General features: G+C 32.3%; 2 protein-coding genes across 2 annotated transcripts; one reads left to right on the top strand and one right to left on the bottom strand.

Moving 5' to 3' along the window:
• Positions 1 to 319: 319 nt before the first annotated feature.
• Positions 320 to 2640, top strand: LOC7472610 (pectate lyase). The gene is made up of 4 exons (XM_024599384.2): positions 320 to 740; positions 1010 to 1781; positions 1880 to 2122; positions 2216 to 2640. Exons 1-4 carry the CDS (start codon positions 550 to 552, stop codon positions 2435 to 2437), a joined length of 1428 nt encoding a protein of 475 aa, XP_024455152.1. The 5' UTR covers positions 320 to 549; the 3' UTR covers positions 2438 to 2640.
• Positions 2641 to 6320: 3680 nt separating this feature from the next.
• Positions 6321 to 11568, bottom strand: LOC7472609 (FACT complex subunit SSRP1). Its single transcript, XM_024600247.2, has 16 exons — positions 11301 to 11568; positions 10524 to 10709; positions 10040 to 10142; positions 9738 to 9874; positions 9422 to 9505; positions 9245 to 9339; positions 8971 to 9079; positions 8515 to 8601; positions 8343 to 8435; positions 7981 to 8178; positions 7725 to 7870; positions 7502 to 7649; positions 7188 to 7286; positions 6913 to 7089; positions 6741 to 6819; positions 6321 to 6652 (listed from the first exon to the last, which is right to left on the bottom strand). Exons 1-16 carry the CDS (start codon positions 11352 to 11354, stop codon positions 6522 to 6524), a joined length of 1926 nt encoding a protein of 641 aa, XP_024456015.1. The 5' UTR covers positions 11355 to 11568; the 3' UTR covers positions 6321 to 6521.
• Between the last annotated feature and the right edge of the window lie 5354 nt (positions 11569 to 16922).

The raw sequence follows: 16922 nt of genomic DNA, 5'->3' as shown, positions 1-16922 counted from the left end.
GCATGGAGTCAACCATGCGCAAGGTTGAGACAGGCGTGAAAAAGAAGAGAAATTGCTGGCATGGAGTCAACCATGAACCAGGTTGGGACAGGCGTGAAAAAGAAGAGAAAATAGCTTGCATGTATGTATATTAGCAACATAGGGTCTCGTTCGAGACCATTTCTTCTCCTTGTTAGAGACTAATCCTCAGTCAGTCAATCTTTGTTGCTGTGCATGTACTGTCAACCATTAGCACAGAATGGTATTCCTTTCTCTACGCTTCTAATTTTAGATCTCCCAAGTTATTGGATAGTATTTAAGCATGCCCACAACGTCAAACCTATGTGTTCAATTCATAAACCAAACACAAGCTATGCAGATAGCTCAAAAATTCACCTAGCTAGGTTCAATTTTTTCTGGTCTATTTCGGTCTGAACCCATAAGAAGATTTACGAACCCGCCGCGCCCAGTGGTTCAACCGGAGACCTTAATCTATAACGGACCTAGGACGTCCAGGACTACTTTTGGTCAGAACTTGTTAACATTCATAATATATTACATACAAAGAAGATGGCAGTGGGTAAGGCCATGCTGATCTTTGTTTTTACTCTTGCAACATTGATTCCAAGCCTGCTGGCAGACATTGGCATTTTCGACGATGTGTGGCAAAAACGAGCGCAGGATGCTAAGAAGATGACATTGGAAGCCTACGTACCCGACCCGGAAGAGGCAACCGATGCTTTCAACGTTGAAGTTAACAAGTGAATTCCCAACATCATTTTCTCCATTTCATTATTGATCATCAGTACACAATGTATCACCATTTATTTATTTTATAAAGTCTTAATTTCTCTTTGAACTAAGAAGCAAGCGCCTAGATCGGATAAGATATATAGGAACTTGCTATACTAACGTATGCGCTCGACGATATTTTTTGTTACAGCATGCAGAATTAATTTACATGGCACATTTATGAAATATTATAATGATTTTGACAATCTTTTTTCCTTTTCTTTTTAACTGGGGGAAGATACTCTCTTGCAAAGAATAGCAGCAGCCTTTATGGTGCTTTTGGGAGCACAAACATCACTAATTTGGACCTTGATGATGATGATAACGATAACGATAACGATGCCGATTTTGAACAGTTCGCTAACAGCACTAGAAGGAACCTGAGGCAAGGGAGGAAAAAATACGCAGGTCCATGCCAGGTGACCAACCCAATTGACAGGTGCTGGAGGTGCCAAAGGAACTGGGCAAAAAACCGCAAGCAGTTAGCAAAATGTGCGCTTGGTTTTGGGCGTAGGACTACTGGAGGAATGGCCGGAAGGATATATGTTGTGACAGATAGCTCGGACAACAATGTTATGAAGCCAAAACCTGGGACTTTGCGTCATGCTGTGATCCAAAAGGAGCCATTGTGGATCATATTTTCAAAGAACATGAACATTAAGTTGTCGAAAGAGTTGATAATGTCTAGCCATAAGACGATTGATGGGCGTGGGCACCATGTACACATCTCTTATGGAGGTGGCATTACAATACAATTCATCCATAACGTAATCATTCATGGAATTCGCATTCATCACATTATTGCTACTAGCGGTGGGAATATTAGGGACTCCGTGGACCATTATGGAATCAGGACCAACAGTGATGGAGATGGAATTTCCATCTTCGGCTCCACCGATGTCTGGATCGATCACGTTTCCATGTCTCGCTGCACCGATGGACTCATAGATGCAATTATGGGATCCACTGCAATTACCATTTCCAATTGCCATTTCACCCACCACAATGATGTAAGCTACAATATCATTTCTTATTTAAAACTTAAATATAATTTTTCTTCTTATTTGTTGCAGAGAGATGACGATTTGATATATATTGAGAATTGCAGGCCATCTTGCTGGGAGCAAGTGATAGCTACTCAGGCGATCATCTTATGCAAGTCACAGTTGCATTCAATCATTTTGGCCAGGGGCTTGTACAGAGAATGCCAAGATGCAGATGGGGTTTCTTCCATGTTGTTAATAATGACTACACTCATTGGCGCCTGTATGCTATTGGTGGCAGCAAACATCCTACCATTATCAGCCAGGGTAACCGCTTCATCGCACCACCTGAGAGTCATCTAAAACAGGTAAACAAAACAAGATCATGCATTACATTAATTAAATCCCATAAATAATACGATAAATAAATGTTTTGATGATACCTGCAAATTAAAATGCAGGTGACCAAGAGGGACTATGCAACGAAGGGAGAATGGAGTAAATGGACATGGAGATCAGAGAACGATCTAATGATGAATGGAGCCTTCTTTGTTCAATCTGGCCAGCCGAGAACCAAGAAACCGAACAGGAAGTTCATGATCAAAGCCAAACCCGGTGCAGTTGCTACAAGGATGACTCGCTTTGCTGGGGCACTTGATTGCAAACCAGGTAGAAAATGCTAGAAAGATCAAGTCCCATGGTAATCTGTGGAACCTTAAACCTCACGAACAAGGACATGTGAAGGAGAACAATTTTAACGTTGTTGCTGTTATCAATTTGCGTGTTTGTTGGGAGGAGAAATTGGAATCGGAGGGCAAAATACGAAACCAAAAAATGTAAGCATTACAATTAATTATTAATGTACTACGTTGATGTTGTTTTTTTTTTTGTGGACCATTTAAAGATGGGACAAAGAATTCGTCAGTTTTTTCTATTGTTTCACTTTAGCTTTTCACTGTAATTTTTTTTTATATAAAAAAAATATTAAAAGACGTTAATGGTCAATAACATTAAGATTATTTACAAAACTAGTTCCAAAAGCTTTAAGTTTGATTGCAACGAACCGACTCAAAAATAATATTTATAATATTAATTATAATATTAATAGTAATATTTTTAATACAAATAATAATATTTTTAATATTAATAATAGTATTAAATTTTTCTGACCTAAGTTCCATATAGTTTTTTATCCATTGAAATCAAATTTATAATTTTTCTTTAATAGTAATAATATTTTTTAAAAAAAATATTAATGATAATGATAATAATAACAATAATAATAAGAATAAGAAGACTAATGATTATAAACTTGGATCTGGCGCCCCAGCCAGACCTAAGTTTCTGGGGTTTGGTTTCCCTAATAAGAATAAAAATAATAATATTAATCTTATCTGATCTAAGTTTTTATAGTTTTTAATACTTTCAAATCAAATTTATGGTTTTTCTTTAATGGTAATAATATTTTTTTTCAAATTTAATAATAATAACAATATTAAGAATAACACTAATAATCATAATAAAAATAAAAATACTAACAATATTAAGAATAACATTAATAATCATAATAATAATAAGAATAACAACGACGACGACGACAACAACAACAATAACAATAATAATAATTTTTAATTTTACCTTTAAAATCAAATCTATGGTTTTTTTTTTCAATAGTAATAATATTTTTTTAAAATTTATTAATAATTATATTAATAATAATGACAATAATAATATTTATAATATTAAATATGTCTAACTCAAGTTCTTATAGTTTTAAATTTTACCCTTTAAATCAAATCTATGGTTATTTTTCAATATTAATAATATTTTTTAAAAAAATTGTTAATTATTATATTAGCAATATTCATTATAGTAAAAATAATAATATTTATAATACAAATAATAATATTTTTAATATTAATAATAATATTAAACTTGCATGACTCAAGTTTAATTGAGTCTGGCTACAATGTCAGACCCAAGAACCTTGGGTTTGGTTGCAACACCAGACCTGAGAGCCTTTGTAGGTCTGGCTACAAGGTCGTGTCATGAAAGTGTGATAACTAATTAGAAAAAAAAATTAATATTAAAGAATGAAATTTAAAAAAAAAATTAATTGAAAAGGAAAAAAAAAAGCAAAGCACTATTCCAATGAATAGTACTTTGCAATGAGGGGTACTGTAAAATCTCCTCATGAGATCACAATAATCTAATGAAAAGTAAACAAAATAAATCATGAGGTTTAATTCTCAATCAAATCGATATTAAAAGAAAAAATTAGAAGAAAAAAACTAATTAAAAAAAATTGAATCAACTGAGTTAACCCGTCAAACCTGAGATCCGTGTCATGAGAGTGTGATAACTAAATAGAAAAAATATTAATATCAACGAACTAAATCAAATAAAAAAATTAATTAAAAACAAAAAAGCAAAAAAAAAAACTTATAACTAAAAACATCAGTCTTTTAACTTGGATTACATAGTAAAAAACTGATCTCTTTAATTATATAGTTATAATTAATGTTTTATTTATGGTGTATATCTGAATTACCTCCATTGAGATTTATGAGGTGTCCCATATTTTATGTCTTCATTGACCCTCTAAGTTTAAGAGAAAAATCTCAATCAAGCATCCATTTCTCAATTATATTAAAATTCAAGAAAAACAATGATGGCATACGCTGAAACACCTTAAGGGAAAAAAAAAAAACACAACAAACTTAATATATTATATTTTAACACAGTTCACGGCCAATTCAACCCAATTCACATTTAAAATGAAATGGGGGTTCGTATATATAAAAAAAAAATTCCCCTACTTTCTTTCTTGTATGTGAATTTTATAGGTTATGAGTTTAGAGATTAGACTGAATCTAGTATAAAAATGTTTTTATTTTTTTAAAATTTATGATTTTTTTTATTTTTTATAATTTGTCTCATTTGGGGTTAGTCTTTTGTTAATAACTAGAGTTATTGGTGTTAAATCTTAAAATAATTTATTTTAGTTTTATCTTTCAACATTTTATTTATTAGAAATTGGTCTTTGTACTGTCTTGTTTTTTCTTGTTTTTTTTATTAAGTTATTCTGATCATGTACACATGGTCGTGGGGTTAACAAATATTTTTTTTTCATTGCTTTTCCAGTTTTTTTGTTTTCATTTTTTTCCTTCAACATTTAATTGTTTAATCATTAAACTTCATTATTTTTTTTAATTTGCTTTCAAATGCAGTTATCCAAGTATCACGACTGAGTCAAAGGTTTTGAATCTTGACCCCTCTGATCAAGTTTTTTCAATATTTTTTAATTATATATTTTTTTTATTTTCATTTTGCAACATTTTATTTGTTAGAGATTAAGTTTTAACTTAAAATTTTTTCTTTTGCTTTTGCTTTATATAAAGTTATTTATTAAAATTTGATATTCAAAATTTTTTTATATGAAATTATTTCAATTTTATACCTATACCAACAAAGTTTACAATCCAATTCAATTAAAATTTTGTTTTGTTACTTCTTCTTTTTTCAATTTTTTCATTCAGTATAAGTATAGATCAGATTCTTTTTATCTTTTTTTATGTTTTTTTTTTGTTAATTTATCTATCATTGTTAGATATTTTTTTGTTAATATTATTTAAATAATCAATTGGACCTATGACTCAAAGTCGGGAAATATTGTAGCAATCTATAATATTTTATGAGGAAATATACAGTTATAATTCTCAACCAACTCAATATTAAAAAATAAAATTGACAAAGATAATTTTAAAAAAATTCATAAAAAAAATATATGGAGAATGACTGTAGCAATCAACAATGTTTTAAAGAAAAAATACAAAATTAAATTCTCATGAGCTTAATATTAAAAAAATAAAAGCAGCAAAGACAATTTTGAAAAAAATCATATAAAAAAAGAAAAATCATAAAAAAAAAAGATTCATGTAGAGAAACACTATAGCAATCCACAATGTATTGTACAGAAAACTACAGTTGTAATTCTTAACCAACTCAATATTAAAAAAGTAAAATCGATAAATAATTTTAGAGAAAATCATAAAAAAAAAACATAAAAAACATATGAAAAAACACTATAGCAATCCGAAATGTTTTAAAGAAAAAAAAAACTATAAAGCTAAATTTTTAACCTTCTCAATATTAAAAAAATAAATTCAACAAAAATAATTTTAAAAAAACATAAAAAAAAACTATAAAACTAAATTTTCAACCAGTTTAATTATAAAAAAATAAAATTGATAAAGATAATTTTTTTTAGAAAAAACATAAAAACAAAAAAATGAAAAAAAAAGTTGATAATTTTGGGGAAAAAAAGAAAAAAAGAAAAAAAGAAAAAGAAAAAGCATGTGGGGAATGGAAAAAAAACAATAAAAATGAAAAAAAAAAAAAAAAAAAAACAAGGAATGAAAAAAAAATACAGAAAAAAAAACATGAAAAAAGCTACAGTGCTTTATTGTTAATTTTTTTTCTTAACAATTTTTTTATGTTGAAATTTTCACGGCAGAACATATCTAGTTATGATGCTAAGCCATGAAGATTCCTTTGGTAAGATGGTTAGTATAAAACCATTTCATTGTCTTTAACCCGAGGAAAAGGCACCCAATTCCTGACTGAGAGCAGCCACAAAAGTACCAACAATGTCTTGGATGATTCAAGAAAAAAGGCACCATGGAAACATAGAATTCTCAAACCAATGGCATGAAGACAGGAAAATCAAACATAAGAAAAGTCTTAGAACATAGGGCTTCAATCTATTCAACTGTCAGACTCGTATCCAGAGTCTACCATCATTGGCTGTGGGTTCTTGTTCTTGTAATCATTGACTTGCGATTTATACCGTTGTTTATCATCTCGAGCCATTTCTTCGTACGGTTCTTTCTCCTCCGCTGCATTTGAACAGGTAAGAACAAACGGTGAAATATTTTTAATATTGGCGAGATATCTGGGGAATAACCTACAAAAACAAAAGCAAACCTGACATAGCATTCCACTTGTCCGCAAGTGCTTTTGTAATCTCCCCAAACACAATTCCTGGGTTACTTTTCTTCACATTCTTTTGCCAAACACAATAATATAATTAGCATACCCAAAACAAGCAAAGAGCAAATCATGACCAGAGATTTCAATGGAACAGCAATGAACCCACCTCCCTTTCCATTTGCGAGAAGAACACGTAGGCAGATTTTGATCTCTTCGGTGCATTGGGATCCTTCTTCTTTTTTGGTTTTCTCTTCTTTTGGCTTTCCTCTCCATCTCTGCTTTTCCTCTTTGTAACAGCCTTGGAAGATGAAACCTCCCTTTTAAAATCCTTTTTTCCAGGGTTCTGCAATTGGCCATTATTTGGAAATATTATCAATCGAATTACCATATAGCAAATCCTCTTCAATAGGGCATGAAGGTAAAGGAAAATAAATGCATTGCCTCTTTCTCATCTCCACTTTCACTGGCATCAGATTCTTCCTCTCCAGAATCATCAGTAGGAGAACCTCCATCATCCTTCCCGAGGACAAAATCTTCATCCTGCAACATCACCATGCTTAGATTCAATTGCATAAATGCAAAACTGTTAGATCTCAATAGAGGCATAGGAAAACTGTAGAAAATGGAGTGCAAACAAGAGTGGTGCGCATAACGCTATGTATTTACATGAAGTGAACCCTACAATTAAAAGATACTGTACCTACAAGCTTGCAGGAGATGCAGCACAAAATTCAAAAATAGATAAAAGAACTTGCCTCTTCATCGCTCTCGTCATCACCAGCTTCATTTCTAATGCGTGCAAGATGTGGATCAACAGCATCATCATCATCATTCTGAAGAACAGCAGCCACTCCTTTTGCGGTCTGCATATCTCCCAGGTTCATAATTTTCATGCCCTTCCCACTGTATGATTAAATGAAAGGTAAAGCCATTGAAAACAGTGTAAAATCAAACTGTCAGGTGAGAAATAAACCAAACCTTATGAAGTCAAAAAGATTATGATATTCATTCCTCTGGATGTTACGGAAAAGATGTTCTTGTTCCGTTTTAAGTCTTATAAGAAGATCAAAGTAATGCATATTTGAGCCACCAGCTGCATGCCTCTCAAATTCAACATAGTCAATCTTGTATGACGAAAGACAAAAAAAATTAAAACAAGCATGTACAAAACCAATTGAAATATATCATATGCATATCAAAGAACTAATCAAGAACAAAATTTGCAGAGCTATACCTCCTCATGAAGAATGAGGGTTGGAGGTTTGGGTAAGAAGAAGAAGCTCTTCTCAAGTGGGTACAGGACACCATCTTCAGCTTTCAGCGATGACTTCACAGCATAGCCATCTTGACAGCTACGGAATTTTCCTGGTCTAGTAACTTTGGCACTAGACAATCCACGCAATATAGTGGTGAACACTTCATGAATAAGTCCCTATTTATCCACAACACAAATAAATTTTATATGCAAACTTGCAAGCCAATCTCTCCTAGATTAAAATATCCACATCACAAGAGATGATTACCTTCTTGCAAGAAGAAGAAGAAGAAGAAGAACACATGAAGCATGATCGAATCAGAATGTAACTAGGTTATTACCTTGTAAGATGGCTCCAACTTGTCCTTGTACTTTGTGTACAAAAGATCTTCACTCATTGACAAGTTGCTTTGAACTACAAAGTCAGTGTCGAACTGTACAAAATAGAATAATGAATGCCAAACACATCCAAAAACACAAACTGATGTTCAAATGTAATACAATCAATAATACCTGCAACACGATATGCGGGTATAGAGTTTGCCCTTTACGGATAGGTGGATCAAGAGTCACGACAACAAAGGTGTGTGGCTGGTTAAACTGTAAAAAATCAATCAAGCTCACATTAGATTCCATTAGCAATCATTTGATAGCGTTTGGTTATTGTCTCAAGATAAAAGAGACAGACAAGAGGGACAAAAATGTGTTTGGTTGGAAAGATAGGGACAAAAACATAAAATAAGTCCATCTTTTGGACAGTTTTGGAGAGTGGATTTCTATACAAAAAGTACAAAGAGATATGTCCTCTTGTACCCTTTGTCCCACTATCTCCGTCTCTCTTATCCCGAAACAGTAACTAAACGCTGCCTTTCATGAACATGAGTGATTGAAATCATACCAAGGCTCTAAGGAAATCATCATTTGAAACATACATATGCTTATATAAGTGGACAGGTAATTAAAGCAAACCTTTGGAAGCAAAAAGAGGCGGACAACACTGCTATACTGGATTTTGAAATCATTAGCCTGTCCTTGAAGCCGCAGGAAAGACAAATGAAGTTCAACACTGTACCGACCCCTAAATTGAAAAATAGTTTTACAAGTCACATATGTATCTAAAAGAGTAGCATTAAAGAACCAGCAGATGACATGGATTGAGTTATGCTTTTGCATGGAAGTACATGGGTGAGCATGCAAGTATGCATGGGAGGGTGGGTGGGGGATCAGGGTCTGCGATTTCTACCTTGGTGTGAGGATTGCAATGCCCTCAAATGTAACAACAGCTTCTTCACCTCCAGCACCAACATCTGCCTTTTGCACAATTAGGTCACGGAAAACCTAAAAAAAAATCAATTGACAAGAAATCAGTAGATACATAGGATGTAAAAAAGATGATTGTCATAACAAGGAAGAAACTCACCTGAGCAGGAGGATGATTTTCATCACCAATATATTGGGTATTGTTATTAGGTATGTGAAAACTTAGCTCCATCAACGAATCTTTCTGTAAACATAACAAAATATAATTACTAATGATAGCATCAATCCTAAACAAGAAAATATAAATGCAGAACCATTATTTTCTACTAGGTACTTAATGCAATTCTGCAATGAAGAAAACAAGAATGTGATAGAGGTGACCCCTGCATATAATTCTGGATTGTGGACCCATATGCATGAAATGTAGCCATATGGCTTGCACTGTTCAGAAAGGACAAATAGCACTATAAACAGACCTCATTTGCTCCAGTAGTATCATCCACATGGAACTCCAAGATGACATCATTTTTCCCTTGCATCTGTGTTTGTGAAACATCTGCTAAAGATACCTCAAACGCTTGCTTCGAACCAACCAAAAATGTAAGCATATTTCCTACAAATGATTGGAAGATGTAAGCCAACAGCACAATAAAGACAGAATAAAAGAATGCCATACCACTAAAGAAGCTAACTACTGTCATAAACAACAAAGGCTATAAAGAAAACCAAAGGGTGCAAGACAATCCAGCAACTAGGCAAGTCCAAAAAAGTTACCCACCATTTAAGTCAACTTCTCCCCAGTTACGACCACTGACAGATAGCTGCTTCTCTTCTGGTGTTATTCCATGGCTTTGGAAAAAATTGGTCAAGGTAGATAAGTCCTACATGGCCAACAAAAGATGAGCAAGGTAAGAAATCACAAACTATAAACATCAAACTTACAAGGAAAAAGGAAATTGAAAACTTCAGTAGAAGTTGTAACTAATGAACGGTCACTGACATGCACCAGGGCTATTGTGATCATTTAACAGACCCACAAACTACAGACACAGAAACTTAAATGTGATGAGAAGTTCCTGAAGCCATGCAGGTAGGGATAAGCTAGGTTACAAGGCGGATCAATATGTTCAAAATTTGAGAGGAAAGGCCATAAATTACCTTGATTTCCACTCAAATTGAATACACACTCTCTGAACATCAAGACAAATGCACAAATAACTTCTGACTATAAAAATAAGATATCAAGGACATTGGAGAAAAACCTGATCACGAAATCCAGTAAACTTGTACCAAGGTCCACCTTTAATTAGAACACTGAGTTGATTTGTCCTTGGGACCTTCATCCATGTCACTCCAAGAATGTCAGCTCTATCAACTTCAACTGCCTTACCACCCCCTTGTTTCTTCCATAGAATCCCCCCTGGAGATATCTTAAGGTGTCCAGGGTTCTGAAATGTGACAATATGAACATATATGAGATTCCAATTTTCAATTCTCTTTCTTGCTCTCCATTCGAAAAATAGACTCCAAATTTTACAAGGCATTTCAACAAATTAGGGTAACAATACCATGAACTCACTAAGAAATCACATATAACTAAAGCCTCAAATCTAAAAAATTAGTGTATCGATACCAAAGGTATCATATTGACTATAGTAGAGTTTAAACTTAAGAAACGGTTATTATAAAACCACTATTTCATGTATCCATACTAACTTTTCTCAGCAACCCGTCAAACCTAAACCTTAAATCGCTTTTTTTTTAATAATCTTTTGAGATTGTTTGCCAATTATTCATAATTTGTTCAATACTCCAAAAACGAATTAGCCAACTGATTAGGGTTTCATGAACAACAATCTAAGAACATGATTTTCCAACCCAAAACACAGACAAAGTAGGAATTAGAATAAAATTAGGGTCTCAAAAAGCAGAATTGAAATACAAAAAAAGAAAAGAAAAGGAATTAGGGTTCAAACAAGGTATGGTTTCAAAATCGAAGAGTAAAAGTAATAAATTTAAGAGAGAAAGAAGGTAATTACAGTGCCTCCACGGCCTCCGAGAAAGATATTATTGAAGAGATGACCGTCCGTCATTGCTCCTGCAAAACTTTTATTCAGAGAACAGAGAGAGAAAGTGTGTGTGTGCGCGCGCACGAGTTTCTGCCTTTTGGGAGGGATTTTCTTGTCTTTTAAATCGGGAAGGCATGAACGGAGCGACTCCCGTACCCTTGGATTTGAGCGCCAAATTGGTGATCGCTGTTTTCTTTCTTTGTGTGCCGCGTGGGAAGGAAGATGGAAACAAAAGCATATGGTGGCAAATTACATGTATTTTTTTTATTTGAAGATTTTAATTTGATTAATTGTACTTGCAAAATTTCTTAGATTATATAAGTTTTATTACCCCAATATTGACATGGTAATTATATTATTTTAATATATTTTTTTTTTTTAGAGATAATGATATTATGAAATTCTTATATTTTATGATTTTTTTATTTTTCTTACCAAGATGTGTATAGATATTCTTGTTAGATATATCTAATACATGCAATGAAAAAAATGGGTGGTCATTCGTCTACCTTTTATACGAATCTCGTGATCATGTAGTCACATAACTCACGAGTAGAAAAGACAAATCCTAGAAAGCTAAAAAATCAGGTATGATAGGAGTGTGTAATAAAGATTACTTGAATCAAAGTACCAACATTATTGGTATGAACCCCCAATCAATGATTAATGAATCATGAACGAGAAGTATAATGAAGAATGCTACAAAGTTAGTTATACTCTGGTAAGTTCGATTGTTCTTTGTTTAAACAAAGAGAAAAATATGTTGTTCTAAGCAAAACACCAATTTTATTCAATAATCTATGGCTGCTAAATTTTGCAGCAAAGAAAACAATATATAGTCCTCCTAAATAACCCTAATTAAAAAATGTAATGCTAAAATTTAGACTTTAGAACGGTTAGGATTTAACCCAGTAAGGTAGAGACTTTCTCATAAAGAGAGATCTATCTTGAACCTTAGAAAAAACCAACGATTAGAAACCCGACTTAGAAAAAATAATCAAACAACAATACAACTTACCTCAAGTAGGGTGCACTAGATGTGACGTATCTTCCCCTTGCACAACCAGTCCCTTACCCAGACTCTCGCAGACCATAGGTTTTTAGTGACCATAATATTAGGTGGCGACTCCTAAACATTAATCATAATTTTATGATTAAATCCAAAAACCCTTCCCGACACACCACACCTCATCAAGAGGCACGATAAAAGTCTTTGTCATCGACGACGACGTCGCGGCACGACCCGCGATAATAAGCATCGTATCCTCTAACTCCACATATTCACATAGTGTTACAACTCCACAATATTCGAGATCTCGCAATTCAGCCCATTCAAGAACTTAGTTAAAGTGGCCTCCCTATCCTTTACTACATTAGCCTGAATTATCGTGATCTCCATCTCTTTGTGGTACTCATCACCACTCTTTGTTCCTTGGCTCAAACACTGCAATTTTTGATACAATTCTCTATAATAATGACTATGGATAAAACATCTCCTCATAATAGTCTTCATTTCCTTCCAAGTCTCAATAAGCCTCCTACGATTCCTTTTGTGACTTAACACAAACTGATCCCACCATACAATGGCATAGTCTATGAACCCAATTATGATAAGCTTAATCTTTTTATCCTCTAAATAGTTATGACAATCAAATATAAGCTCCATCTTCTTCTCTCACTCTAAATATGCCTCAAGATCATTTTTCCATTGAAACAAAGTAATTTTCATCGTAATGCTATCCAAACTCTTATCTACCACATCACACAGTACCTAAAATTACCCATAACTCCTATCATCTCCTTGGCTAAACTATCAATCTTTCATAACTCCCCCATACCTATCGTTTCTAAGATGCCCAAACTGATCTTTATGGCCTAAAGTTACACTATCATAATTCTCATCACCCATCTCATCAAAATCATCGTCAACATGGGGACTAACACACCTTTCACACTTCCTAACATTGTTTCCACACTGATCAACCCTATTTCTCAAACCATCAATTTCAGCATCAAAACTTTCCCTTATCTCTTTCCTATCCTCCAAATTGTCTATTACTCTATTCAACCTTTCCATCTGTTGTGCTAACATTTGAATTTGAAAAGTCTGATTCCCAATTGGTGGTGTTGTAATGGTGTTCTATGAAATCTTTAAATCTACAAATATTTTAGTGATAAAGAAAAAAAATATTTCCTCATTCACTCCCTCACATGTTTACTCTTTTCTCGTGTTTCACTCAATTAGGCTTTTCACCTAGAAATTCAACACAGCTAATAGAACAGCTTAGTAACGCAATCCAGATATATGTAATGAATTAAGAAGTAAGAAATATATGAAAACAAGCAAAGAAAAAACTATAATTACAATTTCACAAGTAGCAAGAAAATTCATACAAGATATGGATGTTTTTTTAATACATAAAAAAAATCAGAAGTAAATATTATAAAAACGACTTGATTAACATCCAAATACCCTGAACAACACTTTAGTATGCTACCTAAATCAATAGTAGCAAAGCAAGTTTCAATAGTAGACACAAATCAAACTCGTTTTTTTACAAATTAAACTGAATCTGCAACCTAAACCAATTGATGTCCAAATGACCTAAAATTTAATATATAGTGTGATTAGACTCCAACGAATCAGAATATACATTTTCAAGTAATTATGATGTGGTTTGATCCAATTTCCCCTTATTTTAGTTTTTATCATATAATCTATGACATATTTGTTTGAATGACGACTTTCTTTTTCTTTTTTGACCTTTGTATTAGTGATATATGTAGTGACAATAATGAAACAAAATAGCATCTTTTTGGTAAGAGTAGTTTATGCCATAATTCAAACGAAATAATGAGTTTTAACACGCGGAATGAGAATTACATAAGGATATAACTTGATAAATATAGCCAAACTTTGATACCAACTCGTCATTATCACGTAACCCCCACGAAAGGAAGACAAATCCTAGAAAGCCAATGAATTTGGTTTGATAAGAGTGTGATACATAGATTACCTGAATCAAAGCACCAACACTATTGGAATGAACCCTCACCAATGATTAGCAAATCACGAAAAAAAAAAGTACAGGGACAAAAAACCACAAAGTCAGTTATACTTTAACAAGTTCGATTGTTCTTTATTTAAACAAGGAGAAAAATATGTTACTCTAAGCAAAACACTAATTTTATTTTATAATCCATTGCTACTAAATTTTACAACAAAAAAATAATATATAGTTCTCTTAAATAACCCTAATGGACCTTTATTGGGTTACAAACCAATGGGTCCAAACTAATAATCGGTTAACACAAGCTTAATGCCTAAAACAATCCTAAAATATTTATTTTGGACCAAAACAAACCCAAATTAAAACACAAGCCCAAATTTGATTGTAAATATCAAATATTGAAATAAAACAACAAATAAAACCTTAAAATAATACAAATTAATACAAAAAGAAATTATTCAGCCTAAAAATAATATGTCATTAAATATTCATGCTCTCTTGTCCTTGTATAACTAAGATAAATAAGAAATCCTTATAAGAAAAGGATTCTGGAACATTAAGGAATCCTCGCCACATTTGAAAATTATGTTGCTACCCATTAAAGATTCTTGTAAAACTACAAAACTCTAAAAAATAAGTTATTGAATATCCTTGCATTATGAGGAAAAGAATCCTCTTGAAATAAGAAGTTTATAAGTCAAAAGGAAACAAATACTAAAATCTGTAATGTATCTGCTAACTTGTATTTCAAGACTTTCTTGAACTCTAATTGACCTGAAATGTTACTCTCATGTAGAACAATACATCTAGAAACACCTAGTAAAATTTCAGCCAGGTCCAACAGTCAGATTGAGAATCATGCTTGATAATGTAAAAATAAACAATAAGTAACATTATGCTAAAATATGAATTTTATTGTTGAACTCTTGCATGTATAGTATCAACCTCCCTCATATAATTCATTTTTATTTTTATTGTATATGGTTTAAAATGGACATATGTTTAATATTTAATGATGTAGTGAAGAACTAGTTTATAGGCTTGTGTTATGCTATTGGTTGAGTCAAATCTTTCTTGAAATTAACAAAAATATTTGGGCTTATAGAAAACTATTTGGCATTTTTATTAAACTCGGCCTAACAATTTAACTTTGAAACCTCTTTATTCAACTCCTTGCCTAACCCAAATTTAAAATTAAATTGTGTGAAAGTTGCCCTAACATGGCCTAGTTGACTTGACAATCCAAAGATATCCTGACCACCAATAAAAGAAAGTGTGAGGATGAGATTGATAAAAAAAAAAAGATGAAACCAATATAAAAAAATCTTTTGAACAAACTTCTTATATAGCCTAGGTTTCAAATTAAATAGCATGAGAGTTGCTCTAATATGACCCCGTTGACTTAGCTGGTCCGAAGGTAATTTGGATGACTAGTAAAAAAAAAAAGAACAAATTGAGAAAAAATGGATGAAATTGAAAAGGAAAAAAAACTTCTCGACTCACCTCTTTACTTAGTCCGTGTTTAAAACTAGACCATATGGAAGTTACCTCGATGTGATCCAATCGACTTAACTAGTTTTAAGGCAACCCAAATGACTGTTAAGAAAAGTTTGAGGATGAAATTGAAAAAAAAAGGATCAAATTGAAATAAAAAAATAAGGGAAATAAGGGTTGAATTGAAAAAAAGAATATCTTCACTGTTCATATAAAAAAATAAAGCTCCATAATGATTTTCTAGTTTTTTAGTATATATTTAATTAAATTAGCAATTTTTTGGTCAGCTTGGTGAATATTAATTTAAATAAGTTGAGGATACATGCATTGAATTATAGGATGTTAAAATTTTTATTTAAAACATGGTTAATGAGCATATTTGAGGTCAAATTAGAAATGAAGTCTATTTACTTTTAGAGTTACACTTTGTTGGAATTTGATCTCCAACATAAGCTCTTTAACATGAAACATTAACTTGATTTAAACAAATTATGGGTGAATGAGAAATATATTTCAAAGAGCCTTTGATTTGCATGTTTGGGAGAAACCCATAACCCTCCTAAAGCTTTATTCCATATGAAAATAAACAAGATTTTTTCTTATTGGTTTATTTAATGAGAATGGAAAAAGTTAAAATTGGATTGAAAAGGCACCCAAGCTTTTAACAGGGAAAAAACCTAAGCAAAGTGAGATTTGGGCTTAAACCCTCACAAACACGTTCTCGTGGCAAAGGCTAGGCCCGGGCCTAGGTTTAGGTTTACTATAAAATAACTTTTTGGGTTGTAAAAGATTAGTTTTTGCCAACTTAATTTTGCGCTTGGATCTGGTTCATGAAGAATTATTTTATAAAATTGTTTTCCAATATTGTAAAACATTGTCTTGTCCAACCAAACCAAAACTATCAAGTTTATTTTTTTTATGATAGGTAGTCAAAGTTAACTATAAAAGGAATTATATCAATTTTGATTCCTAAAATCTTCTATAAAAAAAGGCTAAAGAAAGGTTTTTTTTAGGGTTTTTCTATATTGTTTTGGAAAAACATTCATAGAATTTTTTACTCTTCTTCTACCCAACTTGCCAGCATACT

The sequence above is a fragment of the Populus trichocarpa genome, chromosome 4 (genome assembly GCF_000002775.5).
Source record: "Populus trichocarpa isolate Nisqually-1 chromosome 4, P.trichocarpa_v4.1, whole genome shotgun sequence".
Taxonomy (NCBI): Eukaryota; Viridiplantae; Streptophyta; class Magnoliopsida; order Malpighiales; family Salicaceae; genus Populus; species Populus trichocarpa.
Note: the sequence above shows the minus strand (reverse complement) of the source record. Positions and strands in the feature narration are given on the sequence as shown.